The following is a 23,442-nucleotide window of genomic DNA, read 5'->3' as shown; positions in this document are numbered from 1 at the left end:
CTAAATTTATAGTAAATATGAGGAGATTCCAAGTTCAAATTTCTTCTCTTTATTTTCCACTTTAAGAAAGCTGCCTAAGCAAAAAGTTTTGGGGTTTTTTATTTTGCTTTATTTAATTTCGGTTCATTTTTTAAAAGACCCAAGTTCTCGAAGGCCAATAGCAGCTTAGAGTCACAGAGAAGCAAAAAGCTGCACAAAGTATGAAGCACTCCTTTTTCACAAACATTTTGCATATAAAGGAGACGAGAAACTAGGGAATCAACTGAAAAAAGGGTCCTTGAAGCTCCAGTCCAGCTATTGCTTGCTGCTAAAAATTGCAGAGTAGGCCTCACTTGGTACACAAAGAGGGAAGCAACAACCTCTTTCTGGATTCTGTGATGCAGGTTACATTGCACCGCACGCTGGTTTGAGGAAGCTGGGTTAATACCCTGAAAGGGAGGGAGGAGTCAGCTGCAAGATGAGTCAGCTCATTCCCACAGAGTTTAACAGTGACTGGAAGAAGTATGACTGACAAGACCTAAAGGAGATGGGCCAGGGGGTTTCTGTGGGGAATAAAACATCAGTTTTAGAGTCGAGAACATGGGAAGGACATGGGATTGCAACCAGAGAGCATTTACAGACTATAGGGCCAGCACAAACTACTGGAACAGCTGATGAAGAAAATAAGACAAGGATAAAAACCATTGTCACCCCAGAAAATAGAGCCCATTCCTCTTGGGATCCTGTCAAGATCTAATACTTTTACTTGCTTTTTAGCCTCAGGAAGATTCCCTGGTGGCAAGAATTTCTATAATAGAATAACATGGTGGTGAGAATTATGGGTTACATTCATTAAATAAATATTAGGGATAGCAATTACCTGCCTGTATTAGATACCTCTGTTAAAAGAGAAAAGCAGACAAGAATAGTGGGACTTAAGACCAGAGTTTCCAATTGCTCAGTATTTTTCATCTCTGACTTTTTTATGTGACTGGGGATCAGAGACTGCAAGGGAGAACTCTAAGAGAGATTCTATACATGCAGAAAGGGAGAGAGAAACTCTGAGAAGCCTTTTCATTTCTCAGGGCATCTGCTCTGAGGGTTCCTACTGGGAGAAAAGGGAGCATTAACTTATAGAATGGAGCCAATGTGTTTTAATGAGTCTTGCCTTGGATCCCTGCTCTCAAATAAACTTCAGTTGAGTCAGAGAAAAGAGGTCATGAGCAAAAGTAGAAGCAAAAAAGAGATGAAGTGGCAGACACGAGGTGGGGGATTTTGTGTACGCAGGGGTCCAGGATGGCATTTTGGAAACTTGTAGTAGAGTTGATATTTGATGAGAGGGTGTGTGCCCGTAGGGAGCAACTCAGTTCTGTGGGGACTTCCCAGGGATCATCATTTGGAAAGTCCTGCTAAGCATTTCTGACAGCTAGGTAAAGCGCTGAAGTGCCACCGTCTAGTGCCTAAGAGCGTTCCAAGCTGGTCTTTCTTTAGCTTATTTATAATTCAAAAACTTTCCTCCGCTGATGAAAGCTCCAGTGGGCACAGCATTGTTTTATCTTTAATCCCAACCTGAAATAGTGATGAGCTGTTCAGAGGCAAGCTTGCACACCTACATGCTGCACAGTTCCCTGGTTATTTTTAATTTGGTTTATAGAGAGTGTGAGGTTTCGCTAGGCAAAACCCTTCAGTGCTATCTGATATTTTGGGTGGGAGAGTGCCTATGCTTTAGGAGAAGTGAAGGATTAACAAATACAGTTTTATAACCCATTGTTCTGGAAGGGAGACTAATTATCTGGCTTCATTTAAACTAAGCCTTGACTGAATATATTTGAAGTCCTGAATATAACTGGTTAGAAATATGCTAATTTCAAGGTCAGGGTTTCTGATTATCCACAATGCATTCAAGAACTAGTTGTCTAGATAGCCACTTAAGCTGTTAGTTCAGAAGAAAAATCCTCATTTGTTGTTATGTGTTTTGATATAGTAGATGGGCTATGTGGGAAGGTCATTTGGCTCTGAGAATTACAGTTTGGTTTTCACCCCTCGTATTTTACTTCAGTATAATGACTGGTCATTATATTGGCTTTAAGTAACTTCCCATAACCATATGGGAAATTTGAAATATCTGTAAATTGGCAGTTAGAAATTGGGATAAAAGACCCAGAGCAACCTGGAAACCCTGAGCCTTTGGTAAAATAAATGGTATTATTGATGCTTATTTTTGCAGATATTGGATGATGGAGGGGATCTTACTCACTGGATTTATAAGAAGTATCCTAATATGTTCAAGAAAATCAAGGGCATAGTAGAGGAGAGTGTTACTGGAGTCCACAGGTAAGATTTGACATGGATGTACCTGGTTTTATGCAGCCTAGATATATATTCTGATAATCACATACCTATAGAATGCAATATGTTAAAAATCGAAACCTTCTCTGAGGTATTGAGATCTGAGTTTGCACACTTGTGTTTTTGTTTGTTTGTTTGTTTGTTTGTTTTTTAACAATGCAAATAACAAACCTAAAATTGGGAGTTGGGGACAGGTAAGGGAACAAGTATGGTCCTCATATTTTCTAGTCATTGTAATGAATTGACTGCTTGTCCTTTTTAGATGAATTTATTCATTCCATAGATATTTATTTAACTTCTACAATGAGCCAGGAACTTCCAGGAACTGTGCTAGGGATCTAGGTGTGGGCAAAACAGACAAAAACTTGGGTCCTCATAGAGCTTACATTTTTACTTAGAGAACAAGGATTCGGGGTTCTGTTTCTCAAATGAGCAGTAATTCCCTCAGTAAAATTGAAATAATTTCTGTTTACTATTATTCACTCATTAAGAACTGAAAGTATGCAATGGAAGTTTTAGGGAAGTAAATTCTGAATAAGCCACCATCACTGCTTCAGTATAGTGTGATCTTTTTTAATATACCATACCTTTAGACTCTTAGAAGGGGATGAATTTTGAATAAAATACCTGGTTCTAAGTTTTAGTTGATTCAACTTAAAATGAAACTCCTGTATGTAGATACACATATATATATGATGTATATGTATTGAGATTATAAAATTGAGACTATTTGAAAGTTAAAATTGTTGCATTAGAGTGGTGGGATTCAAATAGTACTTAAAGTTACTCTTTGTATAATGTAAAAGGGGAATAAAATTAATAAGCAATTTAAAATTTTACATTTTAATTCTTCAAATTTGGAAGTAGGTCAGAGATTTTCCCCACATGCCTCGTAACTAAAACCTTCATTTCTCAGCTGTATACAAACTTTAGAAAAGTAACCTTTATTTCTTTAGATACACCTAATGGGATGAAACTAGCATGTCTCATGCTCTCATGCCCATACAATATATTTCTGTAATTTGTTATGAAACTGACAGTAGGTTGCAGTATCTCACTGTTTTGTGTTCTTCGTGATTTCCCTCATCCTCAGGCTGTACCAGCTATCCAAGGCTGGGAAGCTGTGTGTTCCTGCCATGAACGTCAATGATTCGGTCACCAAACAGAAATTTGACAACCTCTACTGTTGCCGTGAATCAATTCTAGATGGGTAATATTTTGTTGTCTTTGGAATGAACTTAGTTGTTGAATTGAGGTTCTGAGTTTTTTAGTTTTGGTTATTTCTAGAAATCATTCATGTAGCACCTCTGGATCTATCACTATATCATACTCAGTATTTTATAACCCAGATCTACCATTGCTATCCCTATGACAAACCACATCTATTTCACTTAAAAAATCAGACTAGCCTCTGTCTATTGATGGCAAAATTTTTACTTTGTGACCCTATCAGGCCTGCAAGTCAGTAATTAAAGTCATAAACTAAGAATCTTTGAATGATTTGGGAAGAGGTTCCTGGTATTCCTGTTCTAGGTAATGTTACTAGTTTTTAAATTCCAACCAGCAGGGCGCCTGGGTGGCTCAGTGGGTTAAAACCTCTGCCTTCAGCTCAGGTCATGATCTCAGGATCCTGGGATCGAGTCCCACATCGGGCTCTCTGCTCAGCAGGGAGCCTGCTTCCTCCTCTCTCTGCTTTCCTCTCTGCCTACTTGTGATCTGTCTCTGTCAAAGAAATAAATAAAATCTTAAAAAAAAAAAAAATTCCAACCAGCATATAATTCTCTGGCCATCTGGAAAGTTGTGGTGAGCAAAAAGTCAATCACAGAGACATTTCTAGTCTTTTAAATCTGTAAGGACTGTAAGTCTGACAAAATCTACTTAGGTGTATACCAAATACTATGTTCTTCTAATGCCCAGTTTCTGTCTACACTTGTGTCCAGATAATCCTTCATCCTTGTTCAGAAGTCAGTAATTCCCTCCATGAAACCATGAAGTCGGTTTAGAATATTGCCAAGCCAAATGGTTTCCATCATGTTTAGGTTAATGGAAAAGCTAAGAGTGGGCCTGTGAGGCACATAACTAACGAGTCTGGACCATAGGCAGTTTGCAACATCACAGGTGTTAGAGCCAGAAGGCCTGGTTTGACTGTTGGCTCTATCATTTAGGTCTTGTAATAGTTATTTAGCCTCTCTGCACCTATTCCCTCATCTGTAAAATCGTGACAATAAGTCCTACCTACATCATAGAGTTATTGAGAGGATTAAGTAAGATAAGGTAAGAACCTGGTATTCAACATTAGTTCCCTTGTCCTTCTTTCTAGAATGAAATAAGTTCTGGATTGAATGAGATTTTAAGGGAAGCTTTTTACTTTAAATATTTTTGGAGGGAGGCAATTATTCAATATAAATTCAATTTATTGCTAATTATTATTTCTATAGAGTCAATAGTATTATCAGACAGATTGTACATGTAAATGAATTCTCAATCCATCAGTCTGTTTATAAACTGTGTCTTGTTTTGGTTACATAAAAGTGTTATAGCTTACGTGAATAGCTTTGATGAATAGCTTTGCACCTGATATCTCTTGAGGAAGAGAGGCAGAAAAGCTCAAGAGTAAAGCAACGGAAGCTCATAAGTAAAATCTATTGATTTTCTTTGCTGTGATAACCATTCCAGGACCATTCTCCTAAACCATGACTTTTGAGTATGATAGTAACCTAGCTAGACTTATTCTCTTCACTCAACAAGAAAGCACTTAATTGATATATTTTTAAAATTTAATTACTAATTAATTTATTTATGTTAACATACACTGTTACATTAATTTTAGGCGTATAATATAGTGATTCAGCAATTCCATACATCACTTGGTGTTCATCCCAAGTGCTCTCCTTAATTCTTATCACCTGTTTCACCCATCTTCCCACTGGTAACTTATCAATTTGTTCTCTATAGTTATGAGTCTGTATCTTTTCTTTTCTTTTTTTTTTAATTTTTAATTTTTATTTTATTTTCTTTCAATGTTCTAAAATTCATTTTTTATGCAGCACACCCAGTGCTCCATGCAATACGTGCCCTCCATAATACCCACCACCAGGCTCACCCAACCCCTCACCTCCCACCCTCCAAAACCCTCAGTTTGTTTCTCAGAGTCTACAGTCTCTCATGGTTTGTCTCCCCCTCTGATTTCCCCCAACTCACTTCTCCTCTCCATCTCCCAGTGTCCTACATGTTATTCCTTATGCTCCACAAGTAAGTGAAACCATATGATAATTGACTCTCTCTGCTTGACTTATTTCACTCAGCATAATCTCTTCCAGTTCCATCCATGTTGATACAAAAGTTGGGTATTCATCCTTTCTGATGGAGACATAATACTCCATTGTATATATGGACCATATCTTCTTTATCCACTCGTCCGTTGAAGGGCATCTTGGTTCTTTCCACAGTTTGGCGACTGTGGCCATTGCTGCTATGAACATTGGGGTACAGATGGCCCTTCTTTTCACTACATCTGTATCTTTCGGGTAAATACCCAGCAGTGCAATTGCAGGGTCATAGGGTAGCTCTATTTGTAATTTCTTAAGGAATCTCCAAACTGTTTTCCAAAGTGGCTGCACTAACTTGCATTCTGTTTCTTTAAAAAAAAAAAAAAGAAGAAAAAGGTCTATTTCTAGACATCTCACTCTCTCTCTCTCTCTTTTTTTTCCTGTGCTCATGTGTTTTGTTTCTTAAATTCCACATATGAGTGAGACTGTATAATATTTGTTTTTTCCCCGACTGGCTTATTTCACTTAGCATTATGCTCTTTAGCTCCATCCATGCCATTGAAAATGGCAAGATTTCATTCTTTTTGATGGCTGAATAGTATTTGCTATTTACTGAGTTTCACTGAGGCTCATGGAGTTCTACTTGTTCCTATTGAGGAGTTGTCAAATCATTAAAAAGACAGGATTCCTACTCTTATAGACTGTTTTCAACAGGAGAGGTAAGCAGATAAGTGAACAGAAAGAGTCACAAATATTTGTAGGAACTGTCTATCTCAGAATAGACTGGTTTTAGTCGAGAACTTTCTTCTGCCTAATGAGGGATTCCTAGAGAAGGGACACTAGCTCAACCCAAAGAGAAACCAGAACCTACTGCTACAGGTTCTTCCAAGAGACTCTAAAAACAATAAGGACATTTATTCTAGCTTCATAGAGAATCAGAGACTAAAAAGTAGAGCAGATCTGAGAAAGAATCAGCCCCAGAAAGTTCACTCTCTCATGCAGTCAGTATTGTGCATGTCCAAGCTCTTCTCCCTTTCGCCACCTATTACCCTCTGTGTGGAATTAATGAGGGACCTGTTGTCCCTTCTGACGCTGCTAAATGTAGCACTCACTTATCAGGGTTGTCTTCTACGTTTCTGTCTCATTAAATAAAACAGAATAAGTTTCCATTAAGCTAGAGCTTTGTCTCCCAAATAAAAAATGTTATTTTTATTCTATTTCCAAAAATTATATGATAAATGTATATTGCTTTTTGTTTAAAAGTTACTTTGCAGTCTACAGTTTCTTGCCTTCTGCACCACTCCCGAGACAAGAGGAAAAAAGAAAAAAAACCCTCACCTGTAGCTGGAATTGATCGGATAGCATGGAGTGAGAAAATACATATTTCATTCAACCTTTTTTTCTAGTCATTGGATAGCACAGAAACCAGACTTTCTTTCAGAATGGAACAAACAAATAAACGTGAAATCAAAGGTACCCATTCTAATCTTAAAGGAGAAATGAGAGAAGATTTTTCTGATTTAATGGCTTTTCTTCCCCTAGACTTAAAAGGACAACAGACATGATGTTTGGTGGAAAGCAGGTGGTGGTCTGTGGCTATGGAGAGGTAAAGCATAACTTTTCACTTACTAGGTGTATAAAATATGATTTTGTTGAAATATACCAGATTCTTTTATTTAAGGGATGTGAGAGTACATTCACTCACCACTCTAGATGGGAAAAAAAGTAACTTTAGAGGCCCTCTGGTTTCTTTTTTCCTTTGCCTTTTTGCCATTTTTTCTCGTTGATTTTCTGACTTGTTCCAGCACCCTGTTTATGATGTTCTCGTAGCTTGTGTTTTGATTATAAATCGTGAGTGTGGGTGTTTTTATGTACGTGCACGTGCTGAACGAGAGTTAGGAGTTTGTTTATGAACTGCATTCATTTATTTGTTTTTTCTTGTTTTTCCCCAAGCATGAGTCTATTCAGTGAAATTGCTTTTGGGGGCGGAAAATGGGGTACAGTTCACCAGAAGCTTTGAGATGTTGTTTTCTCACTGACTTTCTTTATTATGTGTACTCTTTCCCCTCTTCAGGTGGGGAAGGGGTGCTGTGCTGCTCTAAAAGCCATGGGCTCTATTGTGTATGTAACTGAGATCGACCCCATCTGTGCTCTTCAAGCCTGGTAAGCATGCAAAATGAAACTCGCTTTTTCCTCTGTGCCACCTTCTATTGGGATCTTGTAACTGTCACCAAGGAATGGCCTGATTAATAGCACATTTTATCTTAGAGGGGCCCAGATCCTGAGAGATGGCTGCTGTTAACCGTAAGCTTCCCTCTTCCAAAGATCAAGGAGCTCTGCTCTGAGAAAGCAGAGATTATCAGAGAAGCTAAAATTTTGAATTCCTGTGGAAATCATTAGAGGGAATGACTTGAGCCAAAGAACAAGTACCTCCTTACCTTCTCCAAATATAATCCTCCCTTTTTTTTTTTTTTAAAGTAAGTTCTATGCCCAATGTGAGGCTTGAGCTCATGACCCCAAGATCAAGAGTTGCATGTTCCACCAGCTGAGCCATCCAGGCACCACAACCCTTCTCCCTTTGAAAACAATGATCAAAAAAGAAATAAGTTGGCATCAGATCCTTTTTGATGTGATACACCGAGAACACTTCTGTGATACTCTTTTCCTAAATGTATGACCTGAATCTCCTCAGGAGGAAACATCAGGCAAATCCAAATAAAATCTGCTGTCTCTGAGTGAAGGGTATAGGGGAGTTTGTACTATTTTTATAATACTTAACTTTGAAATTATTTCTAAATTAAAGGTTAAAAAATAGTTCCTGTCTCATCCATAATTTCCCCAGTAGATTTGTTGGCTTTCTCTGAATCAGGGTTCATTAACATGTTTTAATACTGATTGAGACAATGATTCAGATTCTCTTATAGACATGAACTGATCACTTACTGTATAATAGGTGCTGTGCTCTGTGCTTAGGATGAATAAGATGAATATACGAATGAGGCAAGGTCCTGCTTTTCGTAGTACACAAAAAACCAACGTGAGTGGAATAAGTGCTCTGATGGGGGTAAACAGTACATGGTCCTATGGGAGCCAAAGGAGAAGCACCTAACTAAAGAGCAAAGGGGCAGGGTAGGAAGAGATGTCAATAGAGCTGAGTCTTGAAACTTGTATAAGACATGTCTTAGTTTGGACATAAGTTCCAGGTATAAGGAACGTCACAAGGAGCATAGTCACCGAGGAAGGAGAGAACGTGGTATATTTAAGAAGATCGAAATACTTAAATATAGCTGGCAGAGAGGATAAATTTGGGGGAGTGGTAGTATCTAAGGTAGGAATCCTATGTGAAAATGATTATATATCTGATAAATATTTAGGTCTTATCCTGAGAACAGGCAATCTCACTGAAATATTTTAAGCAAGGAAGTGACTTGATCTAAATTGCATGTAGGGGAATTACTCTGCAGACTAAATTAGACAGACATAAACCTAGAGATGATGACATCGGACCAGGGGCTACTGTAGGAATCCAGGCAAGAGGTAATAAGACCTGAGCATACACAAGACCAGCATATATGGAGAGCAGGGTACCGATTCAGGAGATTTTAAAGAGTTAAGGAAAAACAACCAGATTTGGTGACAACTTCAACTGGGGAGAGGAGGGTAGGCTAGGACATTCTAGTTTATCTGGCTCATACACTTGGGTGAACAGTCATGCTGTTGATCAAGAAGAAAATACAAAAGAGGAAATAGGGTTTAGGAGTACGGAAAAGATAATGAGGTTTTGTTGAAACCCAATAAATTTGATATTTTTATGGGACATCCAGGAGAAGCTATCCAATAGATAATTTGATCCAAGGCTCTGAAGCTTCAGAGAGCACTAACCTAAAGATAGATTTGTGCAAATCAGCCAACAAGAAGAGTCATTTACAGCCAAGGGAAGGGTATGGATAAATACTGAAAGAATAAAGAAGAGAGTCAGGGCAGAACTGTACAGATTACCAGCTTTTAAAGACTGAGTAAGACTGAAAAGGAATAATCAGAAAAGTGGGAGGAAAACCAGGAGAGAACAGTATCATGGACTCTAAGGAGTATAGTTTTAAGAAGGTAAATAATGTTTAATGCAGGAAATTAAGTGATGTAAGAGTCTAAGATTTGTTTATTTATTTATTTATTATCCAGAAGATTGTTGATGATCTTGGGAAAAATAGTTTCAATGGGGTAAGATTCAGTGGCTAAACTGCACTTTCTATGAACTCAGTTTAGGAAGCTCATGGTAACCCCTAGGTCTCTGTTTTCAGGAAGAATTAATTTGCAGTGATGCAAAGAAACGTTTACTTCTGTCCTGTATGAACTTAAGGAGATGGTTTGAATTTTTCACTGCTAAGAATAATCTAGCTATATCAAGAAATGACATTGCAGGTACTGAAGGAACTTAGTGATAGCTTTTGAGGTTCTGTGGCAAAAGCCTCCCAATTGCCTTTGTTAATTGATCATGCTTTATTTTTACAGTATGGATGGATTTCGACTGGTGAAATTAAATGAGGTCATCCGGCAAGTGGATATTGTTATTACCTGTACAGGTATGATTTTGACACGGACAGTGGAATGGCACTTGGGAATGCTTTAATGGAACAAGTGAAAAATGACCAGAAATGTTCTGAATAAACCAAACTCGAAAAGCCAGATACAGAGGTCTACAAAACCAGTCAGTCTTTCACGTTTTTCCCACCTCTTTAGAACTCTGACCAAAAGTATATACCATCTAGGTCATCCCTAGAGGAAAGTTTCTCTTTAACTGTTCTGTAATTACCACGAAGATGGCTGGAGATAAGTTTTATTTCGGAAGCCAGATCTTATATTTGTACATTTGATTTTTTATTCTACTTCCAAAAGTAAAGTATATTTCTCTCTAGTCTCTGTAATTAAAGCAGGCCTAGAGCAAAATTCATAGTTAGAGAAAGTGGGAAACGTAGTTGTATTAATTCCCAAGGAAGTAGATTGGAGTTTTAGAGAGGAATATGCAGAAATGGCTAGTTTCCTTGGGCTGAGATACTTTGTCTTTATGGTGGGACCATAAATGCTAGAACACTGGTTTTTATTTGTAATTATATTTTAGAGGAGGAAAATGAGAATATTTAAGAATAAAAATACATTTGTAGCCTCAGGGTGAGATGGGGGCAGAGAAGAGGGACCATAGGAAACTGTTCTTGCTTCGCATCAACCCCCTTATGTCTTTTTTTATAGCTTTATTGAGATATGATTCAGAAACCATACATTTCACTTATCTTAAGTGTTTCTTTCAGTATTTTCTAGCATATTCACAGGGTAATATAACCATCACCACAATCTAATTTTTTTATTGAGATAATTCACATACCATAAAATTTATCCTTTTAAGTATATAGTTCGGTGGTTTTTAGTGTTGTAGAATGTCTGATTCCAGAAACTACACCACCCCCCAAAAGAAATCCCATACCATAAGCAGTCAGTCCGCCACATTCTTTCACTCTACCTTTCTTGAGCTCTATGCAACCATTAATTTCTCTGTTTTTATAGATTTGTCTATTTCATATCAATGGAATCATACAGTATGTGATCTCTTGTGACTAGCTTTTTTTTTTACTTAGCATAGTGTTTTTGAGTTTCATCCATATGGTAGTTATGTGTTGATATTTCATTCCTTTTTATTGGTGAATTATATTTCATTTTAAGGATATACATTTTGTTTATCAGTTCATTGGTTGATGGGTATTTGGCTTGTTTACATTTTTTGGCTATTTTGAATAATGTTGCTGTGAACATTGTGTACCATGTTTTCCTGCAAACATGTTTTCCATCCTCATGAATATTTACCTACCTATATATACCTAGGAATTGCTGGATCATATGATGATAACTCTACTTACAATATTTTGAGGAATTGCCAAGCTTTTCCAAATAGGTGGCACCATTACACTCCCACTAAGAATGCATGGGGGTTTACAATTTCTCCACATCCTTGCCAACACTTGTTATTATCTGTTGTATTTACTATAGCCATCCTAGTAGGTGTGAAATGGTGTTTTATTGTGGTTTTGTTTTTTAAGTATTTTTATCCAAGTAATCTCTACACCCAGTATGGGGCTCAAACTCACAACCCCAAGATCCAGAGTCACACGCTCCACCGACTGAGCCACAACACCCCTCATTCTGGTTTTTGACTTGCATTTCTCTAATGAGTAATAATGTTGAACATCTTTTCATGTGCATATTGACACATTTTCTTTTGTACTTCTTCTTTTGAGAAATGTCTATTTAGATCCTTTGCTCATTTTTTATTTGGGTTGGTTGCCTTTTTATTATTGAGTTGTAAGGGTTCTTTTTTTTTTTTTTTTTTTTTAAGATTTTATTTATTGATTTGACAGAGAGAGATCACAAGTAGACAGAGAGGCAGGCAGAGAGAGAGAGAGAGGGAAGCAGGCTCCCTGCTGAGCAGAGAGCCCGATGCGGGACTCGATCCCAGGACCCTGAGATCATGACCTGAGCCGAAGGCAGCGGCTTAACCCACTGAGCCACCCAGGCGCCCAGTTGTAAGGGTTCTTAATAAATTTTAGATACAAGTCCCTTATCAGTTATATGCTTTGTAAATATTTTGTCCCATTTGTGTGTTGTCTTTTCAGTTTCTTGTTGATATCATTTGCAGTACAAGTTTATTTTTTCTTTGGTGGCTTGTACTTTAGGTGTTATATAGGTGTTATATCTAAGAAACTGTTGCCTAACCCAAGATCACAAAGATTTATTCCTTTGTTCTAAGAGTTTTATAGTTTTAGCTCTTATATTTAGATCAAGTAAAATTTCACATATGGTGTGAGGTAGGGGTCCAACTTCATTTCTTTTCGTGTGGATATCTCTTCTATTTTTAAGGTAACAAGAATGTGGTAACCAGAGAGCATTTGGACCGTATGAAGAATAGCTGCATCGTTTGTAACATGGGACATTCCAACACGGAGATTGATGTGGTAAGATTAAGAAACTTGTTATTGGGGGCTTTTTTATCTCTCATTCCCAAGAAATATAAACTGGAAGAGGAAAGAGAAGAGTCACCAGCCATCCTAAACGTGACTGTCCTAGCAGAGCTGTCCGCAGTCTGTTCACTTACTAGCCCTATGACCTGTGCTTGTGGATACCATAAAGCTCCTTCATCTCAATCATTTCAAAAGATTATTTTCTTCCACTCCAGCTTGATACCTACTTACACTGTAAGCCATTTTATCTCTCACTTTGGTTCTCTGATTTGATTATATTCACCCTAAAATTATCCAATCCAACATAACACTCGATCCTACTACATCACCCAAGTAATAGTTAAGAGAAGCATTATTTCTTTCTTTTCAGACTTACCAAAGTATCTTGCAGTGTGACTTTCACTCTGGTTTTAAATTTCATGGCATTTTTCTGGCACAGCTGTATTTCTCTCTGGGTAAATGGCTCAAGCAAAGCATGCTTTCATCTGCCCTGAGGGCTGCTCTGATTGAGCTTTAGCACTGCCAGGTAAGGATCAGTTGATATATTGAGAGTCTGTTGGATAATATCTATTTTAAATGGTTTCTCTTTTTAACTCTGCTCTATTCTTCTGGTATGAAAAATAGCTGGAAAAACAACCTAGCAAAGCTTCTTCCTACCCTTGAGGTTTCTGAGTGGCATGGCTCCATTACTCTTGTCTTATCAGGTTATTTTGCTTACAATGAATAATTTTGAATAATTTCTTTTTTCAATATTGAAATTTAAATACTGAATGGTTCTTTTGTTGTTGTTGTTGTTAAGTTTCACTTATGTGACATACTGCCCTTCTACTAAATAGTCAAAGATATTAGTATTTCTAAAACTATCTAGCACATGATTATCCTTTTCTCAATTAATCTGCTTAGAGAGCCCCAAAATGGGAAAAAGTTAAGGAAACTAGTCATGCTCTGATATCTAAAGAGAAATCTTCTGAGTAAGAGAAGGGGGAAGGAATTTTCTTTCCTAAACCCTCCAGCTCTTAAATAAATACAATCATGTAATTTTTATATTTTTATCTTATCTCATTTCATCCTCTTGACTATCCCATAAGGCATTATTCTTTTCCCTGATTTTCAATCAGAAAACTAGAACTTAAGTCCATTGTTCAGTCATTGATTCAAAAATTAAATGGGAGTACAAAATTTAGGCTTTTTTTTTTTTTTTTACTTCTTGTCCAGTTTTTGTTTTGTTTTGGTTTCCTGTACATTGTACTATTACCTCCTCGTGATTTCTAGGTAAGCTTCGATTTGTGATGGCTCTCTCTCCTCTAAAGCAATCCAGACATAAGTAATCCCAGGATAAAGGCCAGGACATTATACCTTCAATCATAAATATTTATTGTGTGATTGCCGAATGCCAAGTGCTGTTCTAGATTTGTGGAGTCAATGAACAGAACAGGCAAAAATTCCTGCCCTCAAAGAGCATACATTTTGGAGGAACTTGAGTAGCCATGTGGATTTTTAGGTGAAGAACATTTTGTGAACAGCCAAAGCAAATGCCCTGAGGCAAGAGTGTGCCTAGTCTGTTTGAGGATCAACAATGAGGCCAGTGTGGTTGGAGCAGAATGAGTATGGGGCAGATTAAGAATGGAAGGTGAGGTCAAAGAAGGAATGGACCAGATCTTATGGGGTCTCAGAGGCCATTATAAGAACTCCTGATTATATTCTGAGAGAAATAGGGTACCATTGTCAGATTTATAATAGTCTGACTTCCATTTTAAAAGGATGACTTTTATTTTAAAAGCAAAAGGATCACCCTGGCTGCTATGTTGGTACTAGATAGCCCTAGTTTTGCAGGTATTCTAGGTAGTTTCTGGTATCTAGCACCGACACTAGCCAAGGGCCATGTCTTAATTCTCTTTGTGCTTTTCTTAGCAGAAGGTATATGACTAAACTAAATGGTCCAGAAAGGGAGAGGCTCAGAAGGGCTTCAGAAAAGTTAAGTTACTTAGTCTTTGATGGTAGTGTCACAGGACATAGAAAATGAAATTTAAGGAAATAGCAAACTCAACTAATAACTGAAATCACAATGTTCATTCACTGTTTAATTTGTATTGAATAATTGCTCTGTTCTGTGCTGAGTATTTATTGGCTGAAGAAATAGTGAAGAACGTCCCTGCTCTTGTGGCACTTAGATTCTAGTGCAGGACACAGACAATAAACAGATAGTTTCATCAGTTAGTGCCTAGGATTGAAGAAAGACAATAAACAGATAGTTTCATCAGTTAGTGCCTAGGATTGAAGAAAAACAGCAAGGTGGGGTCATTGAGAATGATAATTTAGCTAAGGTGATCAAAGAAGGAAGGTCTCTTTGAGACCTTCTCAAAGGTCTCAAATGAGGTAACATTTGAACAAAAACCTGAATGAATTGAAGGAATAAGCCATCCGAGCATTTTACTCAGGGAGAATGGTGTGTAAAAGATGCTGAGGCAGAAAATGCTTGATGTTTGAGAAACAGAAAAGAGGACATTGTCGCAGGAACAGAATGGGCACAGGGATGAGAATAGCGGCAGCTGAAGGAGGGTAGTGGGTTATGTAGTTCTTTGTAGGTCACAAAAGGACTTCAGGTTTTATTCTGGTTACCGGGGAAGCTGTTGGAAGCCATTCCACGGGTGCCTGGCTGGCTCAGTCAGTAGAGCACGCGACTCTTGATCTCAGTCGTGAGTTTGAGCCCCACATTGGGTGTAGAGATTATTTAAAAAAAAAAAAAAAAAAAAAAGGAAGCCATTCCAATGGGAAAGTTTTGACCAGGTGACTGACAAAATCTGATTTGTTTTAACAGATTACTCTGGCTGTGATATAAAGAAAACACTTCTGGATTTGAGTAGTGATAGGGACAATAATAGGATGCCCTCTCCATATTTCCAGTGATAGAGAGTGGTAGCTCAGATGACATGGATAAGCCGTGGAGATGATGTGTTGTGAAGGTAAGACAGTTGGGATTTGCTAAATGGCTTGGATGTAGAGAGTGAAAAGAGAAGAAAGTCTCTCTAAGTTATCTCAGTGAAACAGTAAAGGAGAGTGATTCAGTATATTTTTCCAGATATTTTTAGCAATCAAAAATGTAAGGGTTTTTAGTTTTGGGGGTTGGGTGTGTGTGTGTGTGTGTGTGTGTGTGTGTGTGAATTTATAGTTTTATCTAACCTTGAGATGTTGACTGTTGCATTTTTAGAAAGGAACAGCTCATCAAAACAGTTGGGCATTTAGAAAACTGCATTTTTTCTGAGAGATATTAATGCTGTAACACTAGCAAACCTGTGATAGGGATTGTGCTCTTAGCTGCCTTTTGGCCATGTTTTTCTTTCACATGTTTCCTTTTCTCTTGAAAACAGACTTGCTTACCCATATTGCATCACCTAGATGGCCGGTGTGAATGTAAGCTTCACAATTCAAGTGGCTAAACCATTATGTACACATACTTTAAAAGTTCTTACCAGAAAGAATTAGAACCTGAGACTTGATATTGATTCTGCACTTTGCAGGACTAGAACCACAGCTGTTCTCCCTGTAAAAAACTGATATGCACTGTCCACAATCATATACTACCAATTTGTGCAAGCTAATAATTTACTGTGAGATGTATACCTTGTTTGGGAACATAGTCTCTATAAGGAACCTTTTTCCTGGTAGATTGCTTAGTGATTATAAATCAACAGAAAAGACATTGGGATGTTTTTAGAGAATTTTTTTTTTTTTAGATTTATTTATTTTTTTGAGAGAGAGAGAGGATATGTGTACAGTGGGAGGGACAGAGGGAGAAAGAATCTCAAGCAGACTCCATGTGGAGCTGGATTCGGGGCTCCATCTCATGACCCTGAGATCATGACATGAGCCAAAATCAAGCATCAGACACTTAACTGACTGAGCCACCGAGGCCCCTTTAAGAGAAACTCTTTTTTTTTTTAAAGATTTTATTTATTTATTTGACAGACAGAGATCACAGGTAAGCAGAGAGGCAGGCAGAGAGAGAAGGGAAGCAGGCTCCCTGCTGAGCAGAGAGCCCGATGATGCGGGCCTCGATCCTAGGACCCTGGGATCATAACCTGAGCCGAAGGCAGAGGCTTTAACCCACTGAGCCACCCAGGTACCCCGAGAAACTCTTATAAAATTTTGCCGGTCATAGGAAATCCTTCTCTCAAGGAGTATAACTGTTCAATAAACTTACTAGGTTATGGAAGCTGCCTGGACAGTGCTAGAGATAATGTAACTTAGTTTCTCTTCAAACCCTGTTTTAATTGACCTCATGTCTTTTGCTAGCACCACAGCCATTCCAGTGCTCCAACAAAGCATCGATCATTTTATGATGTTCATAAAGTGTCCCTTCTTTGATTCCACAGTATCTTTTTCTCCTAAGGAAGACTTCCTAAAACAGGAGACTCCATGATGAAAGTATCACGGTGTCACCTCTTTACTCCCAGTCACCAAGATTGCATGTCCTCTGGAAGATTAAGAGTATGAGACACTAAGAACTTGAACTATTTTAAAGTTCATCATCTCCATAAAAAAAATACCAGTGTCACCAAGCACTGTCTTTTGGCTCTACATGGTTATTGCCCTCCATGTTGTTATTTCTAAAGGCTAAGGGATTTACCTTTTATATCCTTAACTTCCCAAAGTGGTCTGTTCGCTCAGATTTTTTTTAAACTCTATTTACAGTGTTTATTTATTTTTAAAAAAATTGAATTCTAACTTTAATATTTGCTTAATATAAAAATTTGAGCAAGATAAATATGTTTAAGGAAGGAAGTAAAACATTTACAGAATTGGGGTACTAGTATACTGTTCTGCAACTTTATTTTTTCATGTAACAATAATGAATGGTTTTCATGTTAACACACATAGATCTACTTTTTTATATAAGAATTTCATAATATTCCATTGTATGAGATTATCTGGATTTACTTAGCCATTCCCTTATTAAATTACATTTTTTGCTATTATAAGTAACACTGGATTGAACATTCTTAGGCACTTATATTTCTGAACTTGAGCAAGTATTTCTATAGGATGGAGCTCTAAAGATGAAGCTAATTGTCAGAGATTAGGTACATACAAAATTTCATTAGCTACTATAAAATTGCTCTTTAGATAAAGATTGTACTAAATTATGAAACTTGACATCTCAAGACATTTTATATTTCTCATTGCCTAATAAAGAAATGGTCTAAAAAATGGTCTAGATCATTAATGTTGTCCTAAATATACTGAAATATAATTACATCTGTCTTTCCCACTAGATTGGTAAGGAAAAGTTGATACAGTCCCTGTCCATAAATAGCTCACAGTCTAGTTGAGGAGTCCACATTCTCATCCGTAATAGTGTCCTTTACTACATTGCCTGGAATATAGGATGTACTCAGCAAATGATCATTATATAACTAAAATGTTTCTCTGTTTGTCTGAAAACTACTGTTTGACAGAACCTCTCAATTTTAACCAACTGAGCCAATGGATGGTTTCAGAATATGGACTCCTTTTCTATTTTAGGCATGGCCTATTGGAAGAAGGAAGTTGTTATCTTAAGTCTAAACCCTGTGACTGTTACTTGATTGCTGCTGTTAATAAACTTAACATTTCTTCTCTTGTTCTCGGAATATATACAGAAATGGAAGGAGGGTGAGCTGTTGGAAGCTTTACTCTGCCCTTAAGCATTTCTCTAAAGCCTACCTCCTCACATTTGCACTTAGGTCACAAAGCTTCTGTAACTTTAGGGTAAACCATGGTCATTGAGAAGGTGGAACCTGGGACACGAGGACATGAAGGCAGAACCTTGGGCCCCAGCATGCTATATTTAGGACAACCAGCCTTCTCTAACAAATCCCACTTAGCTCTGATCCTCCTTTTTTCTGTTTCTCTTCAGCACTTACGTATTCTGTTTGTTCTGTATTAATTTGCACTTGTTTGCATGTTGCTTTATAAGTATTTTTGAAGGCTTTTCCCCCTCACATATGCATTGTTTTGTGTCCCCAGCTAAAGTAGGAGCTTTTTGAAGGCAGAAACCATGTCTGTGGTTTCTTTTGTATTTCCCATAGCACCTTTTACTGTGCTCAGCAGAGAGTGGGCCAACACTATATGTTTTGGAATGACATCCTGAGTGATTCCTCCCTGGCTGGGCCTTAAGATTAAATTCCCTGACATGGAACAGTCCTAACCAACCCGGGACAGGTATTCTCCATCTGGCATGTTGGTTGCTTCTTTCAACTTGCTCTTTGAAATGGCTCCCTTCAACATCTTTCCGTCCATGAAGTGGGACAAGTCATGGCTGATGATATGTTTGCTATATGTGTTCCAGGCGAGTCTGCGGACCCCAGAACTGACCTGGGAGCGAGTGAGATCCCAAGTTGACCATGTAATATGGCCTGATGGCAAGAGGATAGTATTGCTGGCAGAGGTAAGACCTGAGACTGGTAAGAGAAATTCACCCCTGACAGGAGAGACTGTAATACCCAGGTTCCCTCCTCCACATGTTCTCCTACATTTTCAACTCTTCTTTGGTACAAGCTCAACTACTTTACCATTGGATTTTATATCTAATTGTGAAATGTCTTTTCACTCAGCAATTAAGAAACTATTTTGGTTCCTTACTTTTCACCAATTATCCTGTCTCTCTCTGTCACTCTACAGATTGAGTCAGATAATGACTATTACTGTGGAAGAATTAACAGATAGAACCAATGCCACTTTGAGTGATGCTTACAAAGAGATAATGTCATTTGTGGGATGGCTTAATCAGTAAGCACAAAGCAGATATTCCTGATGGTTACTAAACCACCTTAGGCAAGCTCTGGGAAGGTCATGTCTTTGGTGATAGATTCCATGTTTTTGAGTGACCATTCCTCTGAATTGAGCCAGATGTGTAGTAGGCACCCAGCTATATATTGGTTGTGTGATTAATACTTCCCTGTCTGGGCCTCTTCTGGCTCAGACTTATTCTTCACTTTCATTACGCTTAGCCTTCCATGTCAATGTTTGGCCACTTTTCCTCTCTTGAAAACTTCTCTTCCCTAGTCTTAGATTCCTGACAGCAATATTGATGTGCCCTCCTGTTCTGACCTTGACAGTTTCTCTTCTTCAGAGAAAGATACCAAAATAACAAGGAGGATAATAATACTTTTCTTGAGTTTTGGTATTCTATCAGTTTTCTTTCCTTTTTTTAAATTAAAGAAACTGAATATGAAAATATGAAAGATAATACTGTCTTCACCTAGGGACCCTTAAATTTATGTTTGAATATCCTCCCTGATCTCTTTACCTTTTTTCACCTTATCCCACCTTCTCAAATACTTTAGGGCATCTGTAAAGGGACTGGATTATTTCTACACAAGAAAGGAGTGTGTACCAGGGACGGGATGGACAGGTTGTTAATTATTCATTAATTGCTTTGATATCAGCCAGCTATCTGGTGACTTATTTTCAGTTGCCCTGGGAGGTCCCATCTAGTAATTTTGGTGACAAAAGCAAGCACCACAGTTGGTTTTGGCTACTATGTTTGAGCAAAAAATGTGGTCAGTCTTCCTGGGAAACAAAATAGGATAGGATAGCATTCTCCAGTAGTCTCTACCTCTTGTATCCTCTGAGTCACCCAGTAGAAATACGAGACTACCCTTGAATTCAGGAGAACCAAACTAAGGAAGAAGCACAGAAATCATCACAGCTTCCTAAATCCAAAAGTATCTCCTCTCACAACGTGGAGAGGTTGCCCTTGGATTTGACTACATCCTTGTTTACAACAATCTTTCAAAGGAATGCCAGTATCTCAGAAGGAGGATATTCTGCTGCAGAAAGTAGAAAATTCAAGAGAAATATGCCCTTCCTTGGCATGAGCCTCAGTATCATGTGACTATCTCTATCCTTTTTGACATAATCCCAGAGATCTTTTATCTGTTACCTTCCGTCATATTTTCCAGAATTTTTAAATTTCACTTAAATGTCAGTCAGTTTATTCCTATTTATTGAACACCTGCTTTTTATCCAGCAATGGTAGTTGGGAGGTATTTGGAAAATGGCAGTTATGCTCGTCCCTCACTCCTGAAAGGCTAGAGACTTTGTCCTAACCCATCTGTGTCTTAACCCTTGCTCTCTAGGGCCGTCTGCTGAACCTAAGCTGCTCCACAGTGCCTACATTTGTGCTCTCAATCACCGCTACTACTCAGGTAGGGCCACCAGATGGGAAAGCAGTGGGCTGGAGAGGATCATTAGACCATCAGCGTTTCACTTGATATGGCATGTCAGCATCCATCTCTCTGCTTTTCTAGGCTCTTGCCTTGATAGAGCTTTACAATGCTCCTGAGGGTCGTTATAAGCAGGATGTCTACCTGTTGCCCAAGAAAATGGGTAAGCATGCGCTCTTCCATCCCTATCCTTACCGAAGCAGTTCAGAGTCAGAGCTAAATGAACTTCGTGGCACTAAATTTCTTATAGATAGGGGGGAAAAATGATGTCTGTATCTTGCAGAGTAGGAGCTAGGATTCCTAGGTTCCCTTCCTAATTGATTTATCACATTTTCTATGTGAGTTGCCCTATTGAAGTCATTACATTTTGCTATGATTTGGTGTACCTGTCTGTGAATTTTAAGGATTTTCTGTCTTAAAGTATCTTATATGCGAGTCTCAAAGGAGAAAAAAATCTTCGCCTAACAAAGAGGACTCATCTTCTACCTTGCGACATCTGACTTACTCCATTTCTAGGCTACATAGCCCCTTTCAGATTCTCCTCAGACCAAGAAGACTTCTCATACTACATCTTCTCACACAGACCTCATTGTCCCAGGCCAAAGGAAGGACTGAATAGCTTCTGTTAAGACTAGTTATGTGGGTGTTTCATATAAGAGAAACGTTAAACTGTCTTGAATTTTTAAAGAACCTGCCTCAAGCACCTGAACTGCTAGAGTGTGTTTATAAACTCCTGAGGCAAAGATCAGGGAATAAATCAGCTTCTAGTTTGCTTTGCTTTAGCCCGAGATGCATAGCGACTGTTAGAAGTTGACATATTTTCCCTTTAATATATCCTTTGGGAGGATATTAAAAAAAAAAATAGGACAGTCAGTGTTTTGACTGAATGTATAATGAAGTTAGGAAGACCAAACAAGTACTTGGAAAATTACATAAAATTCTGAATAATATGTATTCAAGTAATAGAATGTAAATAGAAACCCATAAGAACTTAGGATACTAAAAGCAAAGCAAACAATGTAATATCATTATTAGACATTCCTTTCCAACATCCTCAGGTGTTCATTCTTCTGAGTAACCCGAAGTACAGAGTTTAAGGTAGAAGTAAAGTTTGAGTTTCCCATTTTTTAGTCCCCTGCTATCCTATCCTTTCTTTTAGATGCTAAGGACTATTGCTTCTTTCACATTTCCCTTACCCTTCTGGGGAGAAGGGGAGCTTCAAGGATGAGACAGCTAGCAAGAAAGAAATGTTTGGACTTTAAAAAACACTTGGCTGGAAACTGAAACAGCTACTCCGTAGAATTCTGGGCCCATGAACCAGTTGAGCATTTTTCTTTCAGTTCTGGGAATTAGAAGGTGTCTTTCAACTTTTTAAGGCCTAGCCTGGAGAGAACAGCAAAACAAGAGGTATGAATGTTTATAGTAGGGCTTCTGTGGTCTCTTCCAGATGAGTATGTGGCGAGCCTACACCTGCCCACCTTTGATGCCCATCTGACAGAGCTGACAGATGAACAGGCCAAGTATCTGGGACTCAACAAGAATGGGCCCTTCAAGCCTAATTATTACAGGTGCCTTGGGCCCCCCCAGAAGACAGGGAAGCCCGGGTAGAAAAGAGCTTTCTGCACTGGAATTGGTCTTTGCATCTTTCACATTTACGTGAACTCAGAAAAAGAAACCTACTCCCCTTCATTGCCACCCCCAAGGGACTCTTTGAGGCCTTCTTCAGACATTAAATAGTGTTCCCTTTTCTGAATTTGCCTTTCTCCATTTCATCTTGATACGATTTTTACCTCTTTATGGAGAAATACTGGGCATGACCAAGTATCTGCCCTCATCATACACCCCAGAAAAGTCCCTGCCTCCTTGCTGCTCCATCCCTTTAGGTGGGCCCTTCATGTCCCAGCATTCTCCCAAACTGATAACATCACAGTCTCATCTTTCTTTCTCCCTCTAGGTATTAAGTTCCTGTAATTCAAGCCAGAAGAAATTTTAAGGAATAGAACTCCAAGTCTTTTCTCCACTCCTATACAGGAAAGAACCCAGCAAACTGCTTCTCCAATCAGCTGCCCGCCGTGCTCACCCTATATGTTAGGTTATTTATTTATTAAAATCTAGAATCCTGTGCCTGTTGCCTTGGCCCAGAGTGTGGTTACTGCCCCGAGGGCTGTGAAAGCCACAAAGGACAGGCTGAGGAAGGAAAGCTATGGGGTAATCCTTCCCAGTGCATCTTCTGCATCATTCCCCATTGACTTGGAATCCTCAGCAATGGCCATTTGTCTCTTGTCCAAGTTCAGAAGTTAGTCCAGGGATTCCAGACTCCTTGTTCCCTGGGGTTTTCTGGAATAAATTTCAGCAGCTGCCTTTCTCAGCTTTGGCCCTTCCCCAGGTGAGGCCTTTTGGAAGCCACTGAATTAACATGGCCTGGGTTCCCAGCCTTGACCATCACTATCACTGCCTTCTTTATAAAATGACTAGGAAGGAAGGAATGTTATGGCTTTGGCAAGCTACACCAAGAACTTAGCTATGCCTGTGCTTACTGGGAGTCTCCTTCCTTACTGAAGACCCCTTTCTTCTTGAATATTCATGTGTGTTTTAACACTTTCTGGTTCCAAGAGGAATGTGCCTCCATTATTT

The 23,442-nt window shown here is 38.5% G+C and overlaps 1 protein-coding gene across 1 annotated transcript in view; it reads left to right on the top strand.

Annotated features, from left to right (window-relative positions):
* Positions 1–22,938, top strand: part of AHCYL2 (adenosylhomocysteinase like 2) — a 161,164-nt gene extending 138,226 nt beyond the window's left edge. The window contains 11 exon segments of the mRNA XM_032869441.1: positions 2,207–2,313; positions 3,422–3,538; positions 7,140–7,203; positions 7,672–7,760; positions 10,107–10,177; positions 12,501–12,595; positions 18,930–19,028; positions 20,722–20,790; positions 20,893–20,971; positions 22,256–22,376; positions 22,763–22,938. Of these exon segments, the coding sequence (XP_032725332.1) occupies positions 2,207–2,313; positions 3,422–3,538; positions 7,140–7,203; positions 7,672–7,760; positions 10,107–10,177; positions 12,501–12,595; positions 18,930–19,028; positions 20,722–20,790; positions 20,893–20,971; positions 22,256–22,376; positions 22,763–22,769 (918 nt within the window). The 3' untranslated portion in view covers positions 22,770–22,938.
* Positions 22,939–23,442: the final 504 nt, after the last annotated feature.

The sequence above is a fragment of the Lontra canadensis genome, unplaced genomic scaffold (genome assembly GCF_010015895.1).
Source record: "Lontra canadensis isolate GAN:19392208 unplaced genomic scaffold, GSC_riverotter_1.0 scaffold2, whole genome shotgun sequence".
NCBI classification, from domain to species: domain Eukaryota; kingdom Metazoa; phylum Chordata; class Mammalia; order Carnivora; family Mustelidae; genus Lontra; species Lontra canadensis.
This window is presented reverse-complemented; position numbering and strand designations above follow the sequence as displayed.